The 18,866-nt window shown below is 33.4% G+C and overlaps 2 protein-coding genes across 7 annotated transcripts in view; both read right to left on the reverse strand.

Annotated features, from left to right (window-relative positions):
- LOC111051877 (WD and tetratricopeptide repeats protein 1-like) overlaps positions 1-6,074 on the reverse strand; it is a 28,790-nt gene extending 22,716 nt beyond the window's left edge. For 5 of the 6 annotated variants that reach the window (XR_005571850.1, XM_039433043.1, XM_039433041.1 and 2 more), the window contains exons 1-5: positions 5,590-6,074; positions 5,013-5,108; positions 4,210-4,340; positions 2,828-2,939; positions 1,081-1,268 (exon numbers count right to left, since the gene is read on the reverse strand). Coding sequence is in view for 5 of the 6 variants with exons in the window: in XM_039433043.1 (XP_039288977.1) it covers positions 1,081-1,268; positions 2,828-2,939; positions 4,210-4,340; positions 5,013-5,060 (479 nt within the window). In the remaining variant the exon portion in view is untranslated. The remainder of the gene's footprint in view (positions 1-1,080; positions 1,269-2,827; positions 2,940-4,209; positions 4,341-5,012; positions 5,109-5,589) is intronic. The other variant, XM_039433040.1, reaches the window with a different exon arrangement.
- Positions 6,075-8,384: 2,310 nt separating this feature from the next.
- The window catches only part of LOC111051878 (5-oxoprolinase), a 48,517-nt gene continuing 38,035 nt past the window's right edge, over positions 8,385-18,866 (reverse strand). Inside the window, 6 exon segments of the mRNA XM_039433045.1 lie at positions 8,385-8,733; positions 9,857-9,954; positions 12,091-12,334; positions 14,644-14,874; positions 16,560-16,671; positions 18,048-18,292. Of these exon segments, the coding sequence (XP_039288979.1) occupies positions 8,563-8,733; positions 9,857-9,954; positions 12,091-12,334; positions 14,644-14,874; positions 16,560-16,671; positions 18,048-18,292 (1,101 nt within the window). The 3' untranslated portion in view covers positions 8,385-8,562.

The raw sequence follows: 18,866 nt of genomic DNA on the forward strand, positions 1-18,866 counted from the left end.
CCAACAATAAGAGTATTGTGTGGCTATGCTATGGTAACCAACAAGCTATCTGCGCATGTGCTGACGGTTCATCATATCTTCCAATTAGAGCTTTTTGATGTGGTAGATTGTGAATGCACCGCGGTAACAGTGCAAGGTGCATTCTTTGAAAGTAATTTTCTTCAGCCGACTTTCAAACGGATGTCTGTAGGAAATCCTCTAGAAGAAGGCACAGGATATGAATTTGAGAGCTTATAATAAGTATGATTATCATGGATGGAGGATTTATTAACCGGTAACTCGATTTTGGAACATTTACTATCAAAATGGTTCAATAGGACGAGGAACTTTTTACCGGTAAATTGTGATTGGAAACATTTTACCACTTGGAACAATCTACCGTGTTCTCAAAACGTATACATTCTTCCTTTTGTCCAAAAATGGCTTGCTACAATTCAATCATTCGTCTACAATTCATTCATGATTTTATTCTACTGATAACATTATCAATCCGTGGTCTATTACATGAAAGAATACAAACTATTAATATTAGTAGTCAGCTAGTTATAAGATAGGAAATTACTAAAATATTAGCTTGTATTTCCTCATGCAAAGAGCCCTGGAGGTCAAAAAGCTAAGGACGAAAGAAGTCACATGATCCACAATAGTCGAACTGAAAGAACTTCCAACTTGAAGGAATATACGGAGCAGAGATAAATAGGGATACAGCGGCGGCGACATTGCCGTAATAGAACGGATAGCGTTCTGTGGCTTTTAGTGAGTGTTCAAAACCTCATGATACGCATACCTAGTTTTCCCTCTGAAATTACAGCATTGACTGAGCCTGATCGTCAACTTGGCAACCGCGCTTCTCTTGACTATTCATCACTCTAATTGGCTGAACTTGTTCTCTAACTCCCTCCATCTCTCTGTGTTCTGCATATCCCTCCACGTTAGAGGTTGTTTTGACTCAACTATTACAAAATTTTCAGACTTGATCAACAAAGATCTTGATGGAGTGGATGTCAACCCGTCTCGGAAATAACATGCTTACACCGTGAACACCTGCGGTAATATATTATTGATTTGAAGTGAGTTTACCTGATGACGCCATCCTCGGCTGCACTCCAGAAGATGTGTGGCACATTGGGAGAGGTGGCCAGCCGCTTGACTCGACCCATGGGACATGTGCAGATGCTGATTGGACCGCGCTCATTCACATCGTGAACTAGCAGCTGGCAATCACCCGCTCCCGTCACTAGTATCCTATCGTTCGAGTATGGCAGAAACTGGAACATAGAAAAACATTATTTTAACACTTATTTCCAATTGATGATACTCACATAACGTTTTGTTTCAAATAACATAATATGAATACATGGAATAGCATCCCAGGCACAAGAAGGACGCTAATGTGGACATTATCCACAATAAAAAAAGAAGATAAAAACATCAATGGAGATTCAAAAAACATAATTTGAACTGATTCATATAATTATCATTTAGACTCAACTTAAGGACGAAGAAACAGACTACAGTCCAAAACTTCTTTTCATCCCAATTTCATAAAATAAATTGTCCAAATAAAGGTTATATGCGACTTTTCAATTCTTCACTAATTTCCACATTGAAACAAAACATAAACCCTTGAAACAATTATTAATTTTGAATTAAGAAAGATCAAGATCCGAATTGATAGCAAAATTCCTTCTACTTAGTACTCAAAACTGTAAAATAATGTAGTATCAGTATAATGTATTACTTGTATTAGTAGTATAATTGCATGCAATTAATAACTCAATGTACCTTGGCATTTTCTCTCCACCTTTCTCTGCTTTCAACTCGGGTTGATCAGTAGACGGTATAAGAGGAAGCTGTGGTTTATAACTGCATAAATCAAAATACCTCATCCCCGAAGTTACAGTGCGCGAGGTCTACTGTTCACATAACTACTACTATAGAATTGCCTAGATAATGTACACTGTACACTTTCTTCTCGAATCTAAGTAAATTGACTGTGATAATAGTTTCTATGGTTTTAGTTTGTCCACGATTTATTTTAAAAGTAGGTATAGGATAAAATTAGAATAGGCTGTATAAACTGTGATAGAATTGAAGTTTAGTAATTGTTTATTGATATTTTTTTTGTGAAAAACCGAATAGTTTTGAAGCCTGCTCTTGTACTGCATGTTGTCTATTATCTTTATTGATGTATTTTTATTGTAATTCTGTTAGAAATTTTATTGTAAAGACATGGCCTACTGTACTGTATGTATTTTCTGGCTGTAATAAAATCATTGAATCATCATTGAATCTAGTCTTGAAATGTCAAAGGCCCTTATGCACCACCTCAGTTTAAACAGAGATAACTGATCGTCTAAGCCTGGAGTGTAACACATTATGCCGCATCCACATGTTGGCCCGATGACGACCAGCGCAAGTGTGTGTGGATGCTTGGTTTGCCAACGCTGGCTACCGCTGGCATTGATTGGGCACTGGTCACATTGCAGCTTACCGGGCCAGCGACTGGGTCAACATATGAACTAGGCATTAGAATGAATGCGACCATATCAACAAGTTAGTAATCTTTGTTTCGCGTTCAACGTAGATGGTTCATATGACCCCAGGGCCATAAGCATCATGAGCCTTAATCGAATTATTAGAATTGCTTGGTTATGTCATTGAGGTAAACTGTCTGAATGAAATATGAGTTACTAAATATAAATGTGGCCGGCAGATTCGTCCGATCCAACGGCCGAACGGATCGGTTGAATACGGTTCCAGTGGACGGTTACCCTAATGATAATTTAAATAAAGTAGTGAACGTCTGATGGTTTGATCAACTAACCTTCACAGAAAATATATTGCCATGATGTCCGGTTTCAATGGTTTGGAGTTTCTTATACGTGAAAGGGTTCCAGAGTATCACTTGAAAATCATCAGATGCTGACGCTAATATCCTGAAAAAGATATTGTTGAGTTACAAGTTTAAAGGTCTGGAGAGAAGCTAGCCATTCTCACCCTGTAATACAATACAAATGACAGTGTATAATTTGAATAATGTTTGGATTGGAACCTTATTGTGACCAATAGGCCTATAGTGATACAAATACCCTTGCGGGAAGGTCCCACCTCACCTGAATATATAGTTCAAGCCGTCATTGGGCCTCACGACTTTCATACTTCAGCCGGGACCTACAATTTAACATGCCCATCCGGGTATGAACCCAGGATCTCTAGGCTGCAACGCAAGCTCTCTATCCACGATAGTGAGGTTAACGTTGTAATGGCAGTATTTGTTCAACATTGGTGTTGCTATCCTGGTCTATCATTCAACAAAGCAGATAGAGCTATCATTTTCCAGCTCCGCAACGCTGCAAGATTGTTTTACAACAATGTAGAAGTATAATTAGTTAACAAAATATTCAATATCAAAATTTATTACCGGTACCGTATTTCATCATTGAAAAAAAACAACTTTTTTGACGAATAAAATATAATTAGTTGAAATAAGAATGAACAGCAAAAAATACAATAGATATACCGGTATCAGCTATCCTCTATAGAAGGCTGTGTCAAGGTAGAGAATCGGCAACGCTCTTCTCCTATCTTTCTCCACTGCCATTATAACGTAGACATCATTATAGACAAGGATCACACCGTTATATTATATATCACAGATGTATACTAGAAAGTATACAAGTACACTAGTATACAAGTGTATATTCAAGTATACTAGAAAGATTTTATATTAATGTTAACATAGAGAGCCATAATAAATTAAATTTATATGAGTAGTTTATTATTTATTTATTATACAATTTTCACATGAAATCACTTGATAGAGCAAAGCTCTAGTGATGTATGAAACGTCAACTCAATATGAATGGAAATAATGAAGAATGAATGAATAGATGATAATACATATTAGGATATGTATAGCATTAAGCTTCAATTGAGATTTTTTCAAAAAATTCCTCATTTTCATATGGGCAATTTTATATTTAAGAGACCATATTTAAGGCTTTCTTTTAAATGATCATGGGTAGCAATGTCTTCAATTCTATGTGGCAAAGCATTGACAATTTTTTGAGTTCAACTTATTGAAAAAAAAAAACAATATCTTTGGATGTAATATGGAATTTCTGTAAATTCTTACTGAAAAAAATACATTGATGAAGATGGCTTGATTATGAAGTTATAATGATATTTTCAATGATTTCAACTTACTGTCCTTCAGAATTCCATTCAAGGCAATTTACACATCCTTCGTGCCCTTCCAGATCTTTTTCATGTCCTAATCTATTTATTAATGAGTCGCTTACATGCCATTTTCGCCGTAAAGATCTATTAATTGAATCCTGTAAAAAACATAACAAAGAATAAAAAAACGAATTTGATAAACTTAATTAGAATTCGAAGGTTTTCTAACACACTGTTTGGTGTCGGTTGGAACAAGATCAGGGGTATTCAAATTCTTACCCCTTATTCATCATATTATATCATTATACAAAATACTTACTTCATACATCTCTCCTTTCTCATGACCAGATATCTGGATTGACTGTGTCAGAAAGTCACTTCGAATACTGAACTATGATAAAAATACTTGTTAATAATCTGAAATAGGTACTTATTGTCTACCTTATTAAAAGAGACTATACAAAATTGACTATGAAAATGATTCTATTGAACACTGGTACAACAATTAAAATCTTGAAAAGAAAATCAACCAAATTTGGCACAGTGCCTACAACATGTGAGTCAGAGTCAGCAAAAGCATAGGGATTTTATCAGCCTTTTTTATCCTACTTCAATTATTCACTCTCTTCTTCTGGAGGCAAGGTTGCTGAATAGATGCAATAAAGAAAAACATTTATATAAAGACTATATAGCAAGAAATAGATGAGTATGTCAGTAAGACTAAAGTTCTTACACTAGAGTAGAAGCATTATTTATTGTGACACTAATAACTGTGTTTATTGCTAGACAGGTTGGCCAAATTTTAAAATGAAAAAAAAATCTATACTCACATTAATTTCCCTCTCTCTCAAGTGCCGAAGAATATTGGTGTTATCCATTATTTATGTAAATATGGAATCAAATAATCAGTTTAGGCTTTCATATTTCTGAAATATAAAAAAACATTTTTAATTTTGTGTTAACTTAAAATATTGAGCAAAGAAAGAGCAAAAATTGTAGTGTTCCAAACAGACTTTAAAAGAAACCATACGTTTTCTTTTTGTTGACAATATTATCAAAGCTCAATATAAAATGGATTTTTTTATTTCTGCATGATAAATTTGAAGTTAATTAGCATTTGGTTTCTTTTTCATTCATAATAAATTAATTTTCTACTTACCTACATTTTTTCATAACCTCACCTCATTAATAATTATTGTATACGGTAGGTAAGAGTAGTAAAGTAATAGTTCCGTAGTATATTTCCCATATGAATAAGAACATAAAAACGTAGAATAAATTTATCAATAAATGAGTTTCATTATATCTGTACGGTAATGTTACAGAATGGATCTGAGCATATAAATACAAATTGGCAAACGCTTGGCATTATAAATAGTAATTAGAACATCAGCCAAAGGTACTTACCGTGTATATTATATATGAATAATCTAATTCCCGATTCAAATTTTCTTAATCAATAATGAAAAAATTTGGTAAGTAGACTTCTAAGTCAAAAAACTAAGTTAGCCTAATTACTGATACTTTCGAACAACTGTACAGTAAAAAATCAAGAATTAATTTGTAATCATACTTTCAAATGAGGGGGATGATTGATTTCTCAAAACTAACACAATTAAAGCATGAATCAAATAAAAGGGTTAATTTTGTTTTACATCAAAATAAAGAAAACAATTTGAACACTCAATTAGAAAAAAAACTGTTGAAACAAATGAATAAGAAAATATTTTATTTGAAAATCTCTTACATGCTCTACTAATATAAACTGTGAAACGGGTTTTAACTGCTATATAATTCGTACAAAAAAATTCACTAATTATCTACATATTAGAAAAATACATAAAATTTATTAGATTTTTACAACGCATGCCATTGACAGAGAGACGACACTGTCGGATGCTCGGATCGGAATTCGGAAAGTGTACACTACATTACAAAACAGCTGAAATTGTGTTGACAATTTAACAGCTGATTTTAGTATAGCGATACAAAAGACTATATTATTCAATAACATATGGAAAAAACTTATTTTTACATAAAGAATAATGAATTTAGAATTTTTAATGAGGAATTTCAATATCAAAATGGATATTGATCTCATGAAATATAAACTATTTTAAAAAGTGATTTTATTCAGCTTGACAGTTGGCTATTGTAGCCTATGACAGAATAATTCAAAAATGTTCTTCCCATATCAATGGAACACATTTTTTACTACTTTTGAAGAGCATCTTAAAATTTCGAATAATAATTTTGAAATTCTAATTTCACATAAATCTTTATTCAATGGCATCTACAAAACGAATAACAAATAGTGTGAATTATTAAAATTAGGTCAATTTTGTTGCAGTTTGAGTAAAACTAAAAGAATCCTGATCACTGCATGTGAGCATGCCGGTCTAAATAATAGTCGATTTTTATGGAATAAGTTACGGCACCTAACTTACCTTACCCAAGTTGCAAAGCACAGTTTTATTTTATTTCTGTTGCAAAATGGTGTTGAGTCACAATTTGTATCATCATTTGGCTGTTGAAATATTGGCGATGTGGAATATCAGTCGAGAGAACATAATTCACAATAGTAGGCCTAACAGTTGAAAAAGTGATATCACAAGAAGAATATATTTTTAGAAAAACGGTGACTCAACTGTAGTTCATATCCAAATAATAACGCAGTATTGCCTACAATTCAAGTGCAACACGTTCAACTGCATTTTGTGTCATTGAGAAATAATGACACATTTTGAAGAATATGTAATATTGACAATTGAAAGGGTTCGAATTAGGATTGTAAACAATAAAAATGTGGTGTGGTACACTCACACAACTTTCCTTGCTCATTGAACTGTAAGTCCATTCTTAAACGAGAATAATTCAGGGGAATAACATAATGACGATTGGCGGCAACATATTTGAAACTACGATCAGACTTCTGTATATGCGTGTATATATAATTGTTTTCAGAGTACTTTTTCCTTTGTGTAAATTGTGAAATTCGATGATTTTTTTGAAAGTCGTCAAAACAGCTGTTCTATAGATGAAATATCTCGTCTATATGTGTTCTTTTTATGAACTGCTCTACCTACCTAGCTCATACACGAGAAGGAGGTTACAAAGTCCATTTCTCAAGGATGGGGTGGACCTCCATTAGTTTCCCAGAAAGGAGACTCATGCCAGTTGATAGAACTGATAGATAACTATACAGAGTATGAATTTGAAAAAAAGTCATTTTTGAGAAAATCATGAAAAACATTTTTTTTAGTAATTATCCGCCATTTTTCTCAAGAATATTACGGAGCTCCTGCAATTTTCCCAGAATTGAGACTCATGTCGGTTGTTGATAGGGCTTATAAATAGCTATCCATGGTATAAATTTGAAGAAAATCGTTAGAGCTGTTTTCATGAAAACCGTGAAAAACATGGTTTTTTAGTGATTATCCGCCATTTTTCTCAAGAATATTACGAAGCTCCTGCAATTTTCCCAGAAATGAGACTCATGTCAGTTGATAGGGCTTATAAATAGCTATCCATGGTATGAATTTTAAGAAAATCGTTAGAGCCGTTTTCGATAAAACCGTGAAAAACATGGTTTTTTAGTAATTATCCGCCATTTTGAATTCAATTTTATTGAATTTCTTATTGTCAAATCCTCATGGTATAAGGACCTTAAGTTTAAAATTTCAAGTCAATCGGTTGATTAGGAATGGAGTTATCGTGTTCACAGACATACACACATACACAGACCAACACCCAAAAATCATGTTTTTGGACTCAGGGGACCTGAAACGTATAGAAACTTGAAATTAGGGTACCTTATTTTTTTTTGGAAAGCAATACTTTCCTTACCTATGGTAATAATGCAAGGGAAATAAAAACCATGTCTGTGGATAAGTGTACTCATTATTTTCAGTTAGGTACCGTACTTCAATATTATGCCACTTTTGGTAGTCTACCGTAATCATTTAAGAGACTCAATTCACTACTTTTTGCTCTTCTGAAAAATTTCGAACTTAGCATTTAGTAATTCTTCATAATTTTTCGGAACTGCGAATAAATCTTTGAAAAATATATTCCCATGAATTAATAGCCACTAATATTCTAGATGACATACCTATTTTTGTTTCTTTTTGAAGAGAATACAATTTGATTTTCAGTTTCAGCAATATATGAGACAAAAAGTGGTTACAATTCAAATAAATTCATTTTTAATATTTAATTGGTTATTGAACTTTATTGCTTCACTAATATATCCTATAAAAATAAACGGTATTCTCTTAAATTCAAAAATATAGTAGAGTTAAACAGTTTGGTAATGCTGGTATATAGTGATCAAGTTACAGGATACTCTAATATTTTTGTGAGTTTTCGAAATGTTGTCGTTCATACAGATTCTTGAGCTTGTCTATATTCAAAGACACTTCCCCTCTCTGTAAATTTGGCAGGAGAGCTTTGCTTCTCTTGTGAAGATACCATGTCTGCTTCGTCTTCAAATACCCGGTCTGCTTCGCTGCCCCATCCACCGCCTCCTGGCGTGTTCAATTGAAATACATCCTGAAAATACATTTTTAGCAAACATTACCAAAGGAAGAACAAGTTAGATATTGTTGACTCTTTCTAGTTTTTTCGACAGTTACAAAAGTATTGGGAAACAAACTTGAAAATTAAAATGACAACACTACTTTGAGTGATTGATTAATTGACAAATATGAAGATCACAGTTGTAATAAATAAAACGACATTAATTATTAAAAGAATATGCTTTATTATTTGAAAGTAGCATAGCTTAAATATCTAAGGATTGCCGCGGCAGTTATCTATCTAATAAGAGAGAGTAGGGTTGTGTTTGTTCGCATCAAAACATGTCAACTTGTGGATTGCATACAGGAAAAACGGGAATGATTTAGATCTCCAAATTTTGCACATAGATTCTAAAAATATCAATCTCGTGCACTCGAAGCCCAAATTTCAATTTTCTTTCTAGATTTTTCAGAATTAATGGTCAAATTTCATTCATGGAACATTATAATTGAACAAACCATATGTTAATATAGAACTATAATCTAGAAAGACTATCTCTTCGAAACAAAATGGTTAAAATTGGTAACTAAATTAATAACCAGTCCAATTTTTTCAGGTTGGCATTAAGTTGAGGAAGCTAAACAAGATTTGAGTTCTGTCACTTTATTATGTTAGTACGAAGTTGAAGAACTTATCTATACTGTAATAAAGAAAATAACTGGCTTATACATGTACGGGATAGGAGAATTAAGTTTGACGCATCATCACGTATAAACTACTGGACTGAAATCAACTTGAAATTTTGCATATAGATTCTTAAGTAACCGAGGATGGTTCTAGGCCTACTTCAAACTCTTCAAGATTCCACTCGGTTAGATTTTCATTTTGTCAAGTTTTAAAATAGACCCTTGCGGAGCACGGGTCACCCGCTAGTATTCTATGTAGGCTAATCTTGGATTTACTGCTGAAATATACAAGTCGATTCAATAATTTCATTACCAATACACAATGTGAGCATCATCCAGCAAAAAACCTATCAATTGCTAGGTAGGTAACTGAGTAGGCCTACTTAAAACGTTAAAATGCTAAATACCAATAAGATGAATTAATGTGCTAATAATTGCATAGTGAAATTGAAAAAGGAATACGTTCTTACCCCTGGTCCAACATCAACGGCTGTTTTAGATCCCAAATTCACAATTCGACCGTCGGCTTTGAAAAGGAGATTCAGACCTTTTGCACCAGGCGAACCCCCTACAATAAAAGCGATGCACTATTTCACTTCAAGATGAATAAAAAGTTTGCATAATCAAGGAAAAATTATATTCAATACAACAAATATCACAATGTTTTGTGGATAATAGCATGACATTTTTCCGAATGATAAGATTTATATCAAAACAACAATTTTATTCTATACTGAAAACAAAGACGAAAATTTATTGATTGTTTAGGAATTATAAGACTATTAAGTTAGCCAACATGGAAAATGAGATGAAAATTAATCGATTGTTTGGGAATGATAAGACTATTAAGTTAGCCAACATTGAAACAGTTGATGGACAGAGTGGTGGAAAAGAGTTCGCAATATGGTTTAGAAATCAACACTAATAAGACAAAGCTCATGGTAATAAGTAAGGAGAATGTAGGTGGAGTACAATATTGTTTGTTAATCGAGATGCAATAGAAAGAGTCTCACACTATAACTACCTGGGTACCATCATCAATGAGAAATGGAATAACACTCAAGAGATAAGATGCCGCATAGAAAAAGCAAGAGTTGTCTTCAATAAATTTAGTAAGGTGTACAAGAGTCACGACCTTACTCTATTAACTAAATTGAGACTATTGCGTTGCTATGTGTTCTCCGTTCTGTTGTATGGGGTAGAAGCATGGACCCTCACAAAAGAAACAATGGTAAAGATTGAAGCTTTTGAACTCTGGCTGTACAGAAGAATGCTGAAAATATCCTGGACGCAAAAAGTTACTAATCAAGAGGTTCTCAGGAGAATGAATAAAGAACCGTAGCTCCTGAATACCATTAAAAGTAGAAGACTCCAATACCTCGGCCACATTATGAGGAATAGCTCAAGATACAGACTTCTGCAAGAGATCCTTCAAGGAAAAATCAACGGAAAAAGGGGACCTGGCAGAAGGAGAATTTCATGGCTGGCAAATCTGAGGCTATGGTTTCACCAGTCATCTGCAGAGCTGTTCCGTAGTGCCGTCAACAAGATCAGGATAGCCATTATGATCGCCAACATCCGAAACGGAGCAGGCACGTGAAGAAGAAGAAGAAGAAGAAGAAGAACATTGAAAATGAGATGAAAATTAATCGATTGTTAGGGAATAATAAGACTGTTAAGTTAGCCAAAATTGAAAATGAAATGAAAATTAATCGATTGTTTGGGAATGATAAGACTATTAAGTTAGCCAACATGGAAAATGAGATGAAAATTAATCGATTGTTTGGGAATGATAAGACTATTAAGTTAGTCAACATGGATATGAAAATTGCAATTTGAATTGGATAAATGTCAATGAATCGTACAGTACTGTATGAGAAGCATATTAAATAAAAATAAAAATCGAAGTACCCTTTTTTGAATTATTTTATCACAACATGTTTCAACATTCATGCCATTTTCAAGTCTTGACAAAGGGTACTGAGATTTTTATTTCTATTTATATTAAAAGTAGTCCTATACAGAAAATAGAGAAGCATATTATAATATACTCGTATTATAGTGATGAAAAATCTAAATAACATGAAACATTCATATTAAATGAATATGCACAATATTAGAATTGTTTTGGAATTATTTTGCTTGATTGAAGTGTAAAATATCAAGCCTTTTATTTTATCAGTCTGATATCTTAAAATGTATAAACTTCTTTTGAACTCTGATAATTCAGAACCATAAAACAGATTGATTTTCTAGTAAAGATTGCAGGTTTGATGCATTGTGAGATCGGACTCCCCGAAGACCTTTTCAGACTTATATTGAGAAGTATTATTTGAGTAAATTATTTCAACAACTATTGATAACGATGAATTGAGATTTTTCATAAAAATTGGGGAATTCCATGATTCCTGTTTTATTGATTTGATAGAATAATTATTGTATAGAATATGTATTGAAAAAGAATGATTCATAAATAAACTAAAAAATTTTAAACACTGAAAACCCCCATTGCAATTTCTTAAACCAAGCCCCTATTTAAAATGTTACATATATTTTCGCTTAAAAACCTTTAAGATTAAATTGAAGGAATAAAATCACTTCACTTATATGGGCTACTTCATTCAAATTAATAAAAACAATATAAAACTTGTAGTACCCTTTTATTAAAACATTTTTACAAATTTAAATTGAAGAATTATCTCACCTTTCAAACCATAAGGTGCAAAGACCCTCCTTTCAGTGAGAACAGACAAAGTTATGTTGGCTCTAAATAGCAGTTCTCTGATGATTCCGTCGCCCCCATTGAAATATCCTCTACCACCTGAACCATTTCTCAGACTAAATCTTTTCAAAATGACAGGATATCTTCTTTCCAACACTTCAGGATCAGTGATTCGAGTATTTGTCATATGTGTATGTATACCACTTCTTCCACTCCATGTGGGGCCCTGGAATTTAAGACACAAATAATTACTGTTTACTTTCTCAGGAATAGAGTTGTAAATATAAACAAAACTAGTTAATATTCAACGTGTGATTGGATAAAATGATAATAATTGTTTCAACTAGTGGAAAAAATGTTATTTATTTCTAAATGCTGTGAAACATTAATTTTCTACTCAAGATTCTAATCATCACAAATTCCAGGCCAACAAATAATAGCGTTCCAGATAAACATATCTATAAAAACATGTAATGTCACTAGGGAAGTAAAAAAACTTTTTCGGAATTCAGCAAACAGGAATAATTTATTAGACGCACAGCTTCCTCGATTGAATCTCTCTTTTTCTCGATTGAATCGTCCTTACAAACAGCATTATCTATTTCTTGCATTCAAGGATTAGGCATTCGTTAACTCAGACTCAAAACTTTATGCAAATCCATTAAATTTATGAATTAATATTATAAGTTAATCGGGATTTTACTATGCTTTGTTTATTGCTCTTGTTATATCTTATAGGTGAATTGTGAATGTAAATTTCTTCAAATATATATATATTAAATATATATATTAAATATATATATATATATATATATATATATATATATCTATATATATATATATATATATATATATATATATATATATATATAGTGGAATTTGGAGAGTGTAAAGTGGAATGATGATAAATATTATATTAATTGAGAATATTTCAAAATTTGAAATATTCTTATTTGTTGGTGTATTTCGTATTTTTAATTAGTCATATTCATAAAGTCTCACTGAACTTGCTCTGGATAACAATTCCTCTTATTTCAAATATGAATCAAAATACAATAGAACTCTAAGGGCCGGTTTCCGAGCTCGGGATTTAGCTAAGTTCTAGACTTTAACCGGCTTTAAACTCTGGAGTCAGAAAATTGGCTTTCCGAGTCAGAGCGTTAACGTAGTCGAGGACTCAAATAGACCCTGGAGTTTATAATTTCGCTTTCTGAGTGAAGGACTTATAAGTTCAGGACTTGAATTAGATTCTCGCCTCTTTCCGAGTCAAGGATTTATCAAAAATCGTTAAGTCCAGAACTTAAAACATCGTGATATTAAACCCTCGACTGGGGTAGGGTTTAAATTTAAGTTCTAGACTTAACTGAGCAAACACAATAAATTCAGTTATTGTTTTGGAGTAGATGAATGGACAAATAAATGTCATGGAATACTTAAATTATTTGAATTAGTCCATCTAAATTCATAATTTATAGTTTGCAAGTTTATTTTGGTATAAAGTTCTTCATAATATTATGCTTAAAAACTAACCTTATTTTACGACTGTATGACATAACCTAGAAATGTTCAAGGAAAATACTACAAGGATTGCCTTGGAATGGCCATCATCACATCTCCCAATGTGAATGAATATTATTAATCAATGGCATATTCAACATAATAATATGACAATAATAAATTATTATTCCAGTTTTTTTTTCAAAACATACTAAAATTTTTATTCCAAAATCAATGGCAAGGATCAATGATAAATAATAGCATAACGTAAAATGAAATGCTTATTTTTTATTCATATTTCAAAAGGTTAGGTTTGCTTTGAATTTATAGATCTACACAATACAAAGAAATCGAAACGTATTTTCACAAAATGATTGTCACAAAACAGTTTGGAGAGCATTTGAATTATCCCGCTGCAATCAGCTGTTTTGCTATAGGCCTAATACCAACAATACAACAGCAAAATATTGAGAACTTCCCTCATGTTTACTGCCTTAAAGTCCTGGACTCAAATAAGTCGAGAACTCAATAGACCCAGGAGTTTAGAACATAAACCCGTGCCTCAGAAAGCTGATTTAAACCCGAGAGCTTATTTCAGTCCTGGACTCTGTAAGTCCAGAACTTATAGATCCCGAGCTCGGAAACCGGCTCTAAATATCCGAATCGCCGATTATAAACTTACGTATTACTTTTAGAAAGTAGGCAAAATTTCCGCGAATTCGAGATAATTCAAAAAACATTAACACTCTTCAAGCAAAGTACAATAGCAGTAGAGTATTTAACCGGTTATAAGTAAATACTACTATGATAGCATGAACTATCTTTAGCTTATTCTAACTTTTCTATATGAACAAATGAAGTAGAGGCTTTCTAAATTTCCCGTTTTCTGTTTTGAAAACTTCAATTAACAGAATGAGATCCGGTCCCAAACAATTCGGATGATTGAAATTCTACTGTGCAAATTTGTGTGTAGGTAAAATGTTTGATCTCTTTTGAAATTGTTGTTTTTTGAAAAAATAAGAAGTAAAATCAACTGACAGCTCCAGCTCCCCCAGCAACAGTTTCGTAGTATCCCCAGCCATCTTGTTCTTGGCCGAAGGTGATGTTGTTCATGCAGCCCTGCGACGCGGCGCACGCGTTGAACGCCCTGAAAACGACGTCGACGATTCGCTGAGAAGTCTGCACGTTTCCCCCCACCACACCGGCGTCGTCCGAGGGGTCCAGAAGCGAGCCCGGAGGGATTACTACCTTTACTGGTGTCAGACAACCCTGAAAAACAGTCATTTAGTTTACCTTTACAGTCAGACAGGGTCAGGAGTCAGAGTCTTAAAAGTTTTATTAGAATTTCAGGTTACTATAATTATTAGCTGTCGAGTGTGATTCATGATCTTTAATTTTATTAGACTTGATGTTTTTCCTGTTTGCCCACCAGCTTTTAATTTTTTTGAGAAAATGCAGCTTTTCTTTCTTCACTCCAACTTGTTCCAACTCTTGGAGCTTTTACCTCTGGAATAAATTCCCTTTTGTCCTAAAACTATTTCGATTGGTGATGATCGGTAATTTTTGCCAAAACTAGGGCGGGTTACAGAGCTCGACCGACCATCAGTGAGTATGTATCATCCTGACCATACGCATCCATACATCAGTTTTTTTCCAGTTTTAGAGCTCTCCTGACGAACGAACTGATCTGACTCACAAAATGGACGTGTTTACAAATTGTTTAATTGCAGATTTCGAATTTTAATACAACCTTGACTTGTTAATACTACTTAAGCTATGATAGTATTATGCAGCTTATTATATTCATAAAAGGAAGAAGCAAAAGACGTAGATATCAAGTTTACCCGATGGTCGCCCAAAGAACATTTCAAGGGGAATTCAGTGCCATACATATTTGCTTGAGAATGAAGATGAATGAATATTTTTTAACTTCTTCAAAATATCCATCAAAAGTTTTAATGAGTTATCTGCAAAATCGCAAGACAACTTGAACCTTCAAAATCTATTTCGAGACCCTGTATCAACATTGGAAAGACTTGGAGTCACTTTAAGCTACAGACCAAATTAATGTACCTAAGATAATGATAATATATTATTTTTATAATAAGAAAGTTAGAAATAGATGAAGAAATGTATAGAAAAATTCTGAAATGTTGTTTCCATCACGAACTGCTTATTATTAAATCACTTTTTTGCTATTAGAAAAAACGACTAGCGGTAAGATTTTTTCCAATAAATGAATTAATCAATCACTGTGACAACGAGATCTTTCAGCAGGTCCGCCATATTCTTGGTTGTCCAAGCTTCTTGGTTGTGACAAGCTTTTTGGTTGTTACAACCAAGAAGATGGCGGACCTGCCGAAAGATCTCGTTGTCACAGTGATTGATTAATTCATTTATAGGAAAAAATCTGACTGCTAGTCGTTTTTTCTAATAGCAAAAAGAGATTTAAAAATTCTGATTTCAAATATAATATATTTATCAATTGATTACATTCTGATATCAAATATGATATATTTATCAATTGAATTCATTCATCATGTTATTCAATTCAATAACAGCTCATTGTCGGGCAGAGGTGTCAGCATAGTGGTTATGGTGCGATCGGGCTACTGATCAGTACAGGTCTGAGAGCTTCTATTTGCTTCAGTCGACCGATGGAACGGATGCGCACGAGCTCGACCGATGGTCTTCGTATGCATTGTAAAACGCATGGTACTGACCGTGCGCATGCGTGCTCTGTACAGATACATGGAAAAGACTGACGTACGCACTGACGGTCGGTCGAGCTCTGTAACCAGCCTAGATTTTTTTAACGTTTTCATTCCATCCTCCTCCATTGACAAGCAAAGCAACATATTTTACTATCTTTCTTGTAATTCTATGATTGAAAAGCCTCATGATATGACCAAATACTTTAATTTTTGAAAAATTGTACAGCTAATAATATTTACCTGATTGAGAGGTACGTCATGGCCCACCATACATCTGAGGCAATAGATGAGAGCTGACAGTGTGATGGCTCTGGGTGCATTGCAATTCCCCCAAAGTTCAAATCCTGTGCCCCTATAAAATGAAATTCACACTACGGTAACCTATAAAACTATCATTAATAATCAACAATCAAAATATCAAGGAAAACAAGAATTGGCTTTAAGAAAAGTTAAATACTTGATAATAAAGTGAATATAAACTTAAAATTAAGTATTTTCTAATAAGAAACTGTTTTTATAACAATGATGAATATTTTGCCTTCAATATGGAGAATTTTTAAGACGTGACGATTTCTTGTTGTTTCTATGTTGTATGATTATATATGTAACTAGCCGTCAGGCTCGCTTCGCTCGCCATATCCGTCTAGCCAGACGTTTAGTCTGGACCCCCGACTGGATTGTCCAAGAATGAGATTAGCAGGCTCGCTTCGCTCGCCTGCATTTTTATCATGTTAGGACAATCCAGTCGGGGGTCCAGACTAAACGTCTGGCTAAACGGATACGGCGAGCGAAGCGAGCCTGACGGCTAGTAATATAATATTCCCAGGATTGAAGTAGCAGTGCCCAATCAATTTTTCCTCGATAAATGCATTTAAATCTTCAACTTGGTGCCAACCTAACAAAGTCAACTCAACTTAATGCCAACCTGACAAAATTATTAATTTAGTTGCCAGTTAACAACTGTTTCGAAGAGGTACTCTATCTAGATTATAGTTCTATAGTAACATATGATATGGAAATTTCAATTATAATTAAGAGATTGGGAGAAGAAGAATATACATGCTAAAAGACGAACTTTAAACCCTTAAAAACAACCCTTAGAGTTAAAATATTGCCAAAAGATTTCTTAGTGCGCCTCTAAAGGGTCAACTGAACATACCTACCAAATTTGAACGTTTTTGGTCCGGTAGATTTTTAGTTATGCGAGTGAGTGAGTGAGTGAGTGAGTGAGTCAGTCAGTGAGTGAGTGCCATTTCGCTTTTATATATATAGATGATTTATGTAATTTTCTCATGACGTGGCCTATACAAATTGTAATTTGTCTTTGGCAATAAATGGATTTTGATTTGATTTGAAAAGCTTAATATTCAGAACAATATAAAATTGCAGTATATTCATTAGAGTACGGTAGTATTAGAGTTTGTTTTGAAAGAGTTGCAATTACATAAAAAAAATAATTAATGGAATTAATGTCTTGAAGAATTCAATATTCAAAGGGATATTACTATCCAGTATAATCATGAAACGTTTGTTTTGAAAGAGTTTCATTTCATAAGAGTTAGCTTTTGTTAACTAATCAAACCTTCTCGTTTGAAATGATTTTAGAAATTGAAGATCTTAAAAACAGAAACTATAATTTTGGCTTGAAGAATGTGTAGGGTATTTCTTGATATATTATTAATGGAACACGTGAGAATCGATAAAAGATCCTACTAGAATTGTACTTACGTGAAATCACAAACAGCAGATCCTTCTTCCGTGTTTATATGAACGGTGAGATTTATTTTGGATCCATCATCCAAGAAATCAGACGCATGAAGCACACTTTTTCCAGTTTTTTCAAAAGTTCTTCTGCCAATATCTCTCAGCATGTCGCGCACTGCAAGCTCAGCATTGGATTGAATATGGCACATGTAAGCTTGAACAACATCTAGTCCGTAGTAGTCAATCAGTTCACGCACCAAATTTATTCCCTGAAAATTGGTTCAAAATGTGTAATTGATGTAGATTAAAGAATAATAATATAAGTATAATTAAATGTGATACTGAATACTTTGGTCGGACCCTTTTTCTTGTGAACTGGAATCGCTAATTTCATAATTGTTGTAGTTTACTTATGTGGTTCAATATTGTTTATAAACGCCGGAAATAGGTCGAAATATAATATAATAAATATACCAAAATACTACCGATCTACCATACTCTACTCTATAACCGCCGAGAAAACCATGTAGGCATAACAACTCATTAACTTTGACTTGACCATATCATTCACTAACTTGTTGACTTGGACTCAATTATGTGTGTAAGGCCCGGTTGCACAAAAGCCGGTTAAATTTTAACCGTGATTAATTTCACGAAAACCAATCAGAGAAAGCCTTTTTGATAAGACGGCTTCTCTGATTGGTTCTCGTGGGGTTAAAATTTAACCGGCTTCTGTGAAACCGGCACTAAGTGCTCTTATCTTCTGATGAGATCTTATGCATCTATATGCTCATGGATCAATAAAGATATCTATAATCAATTTTTGTAATATTCATTGATACT

This window comes from Nilaparvata lugens, chromosome 7 (genome assembly GCF_014356525.2).
Source record: "Nilaparvata lugens isolate BPH chromosome 7, ASM1435652v1, whole genome shotgun sequence".
NCBI classification, from domain to species: Eukaryota; Metazoa; Arthropoda; class Insecta; order Hemiptera; family Delphacidae; genus Nilaparvata; species Nilaparvata lugens.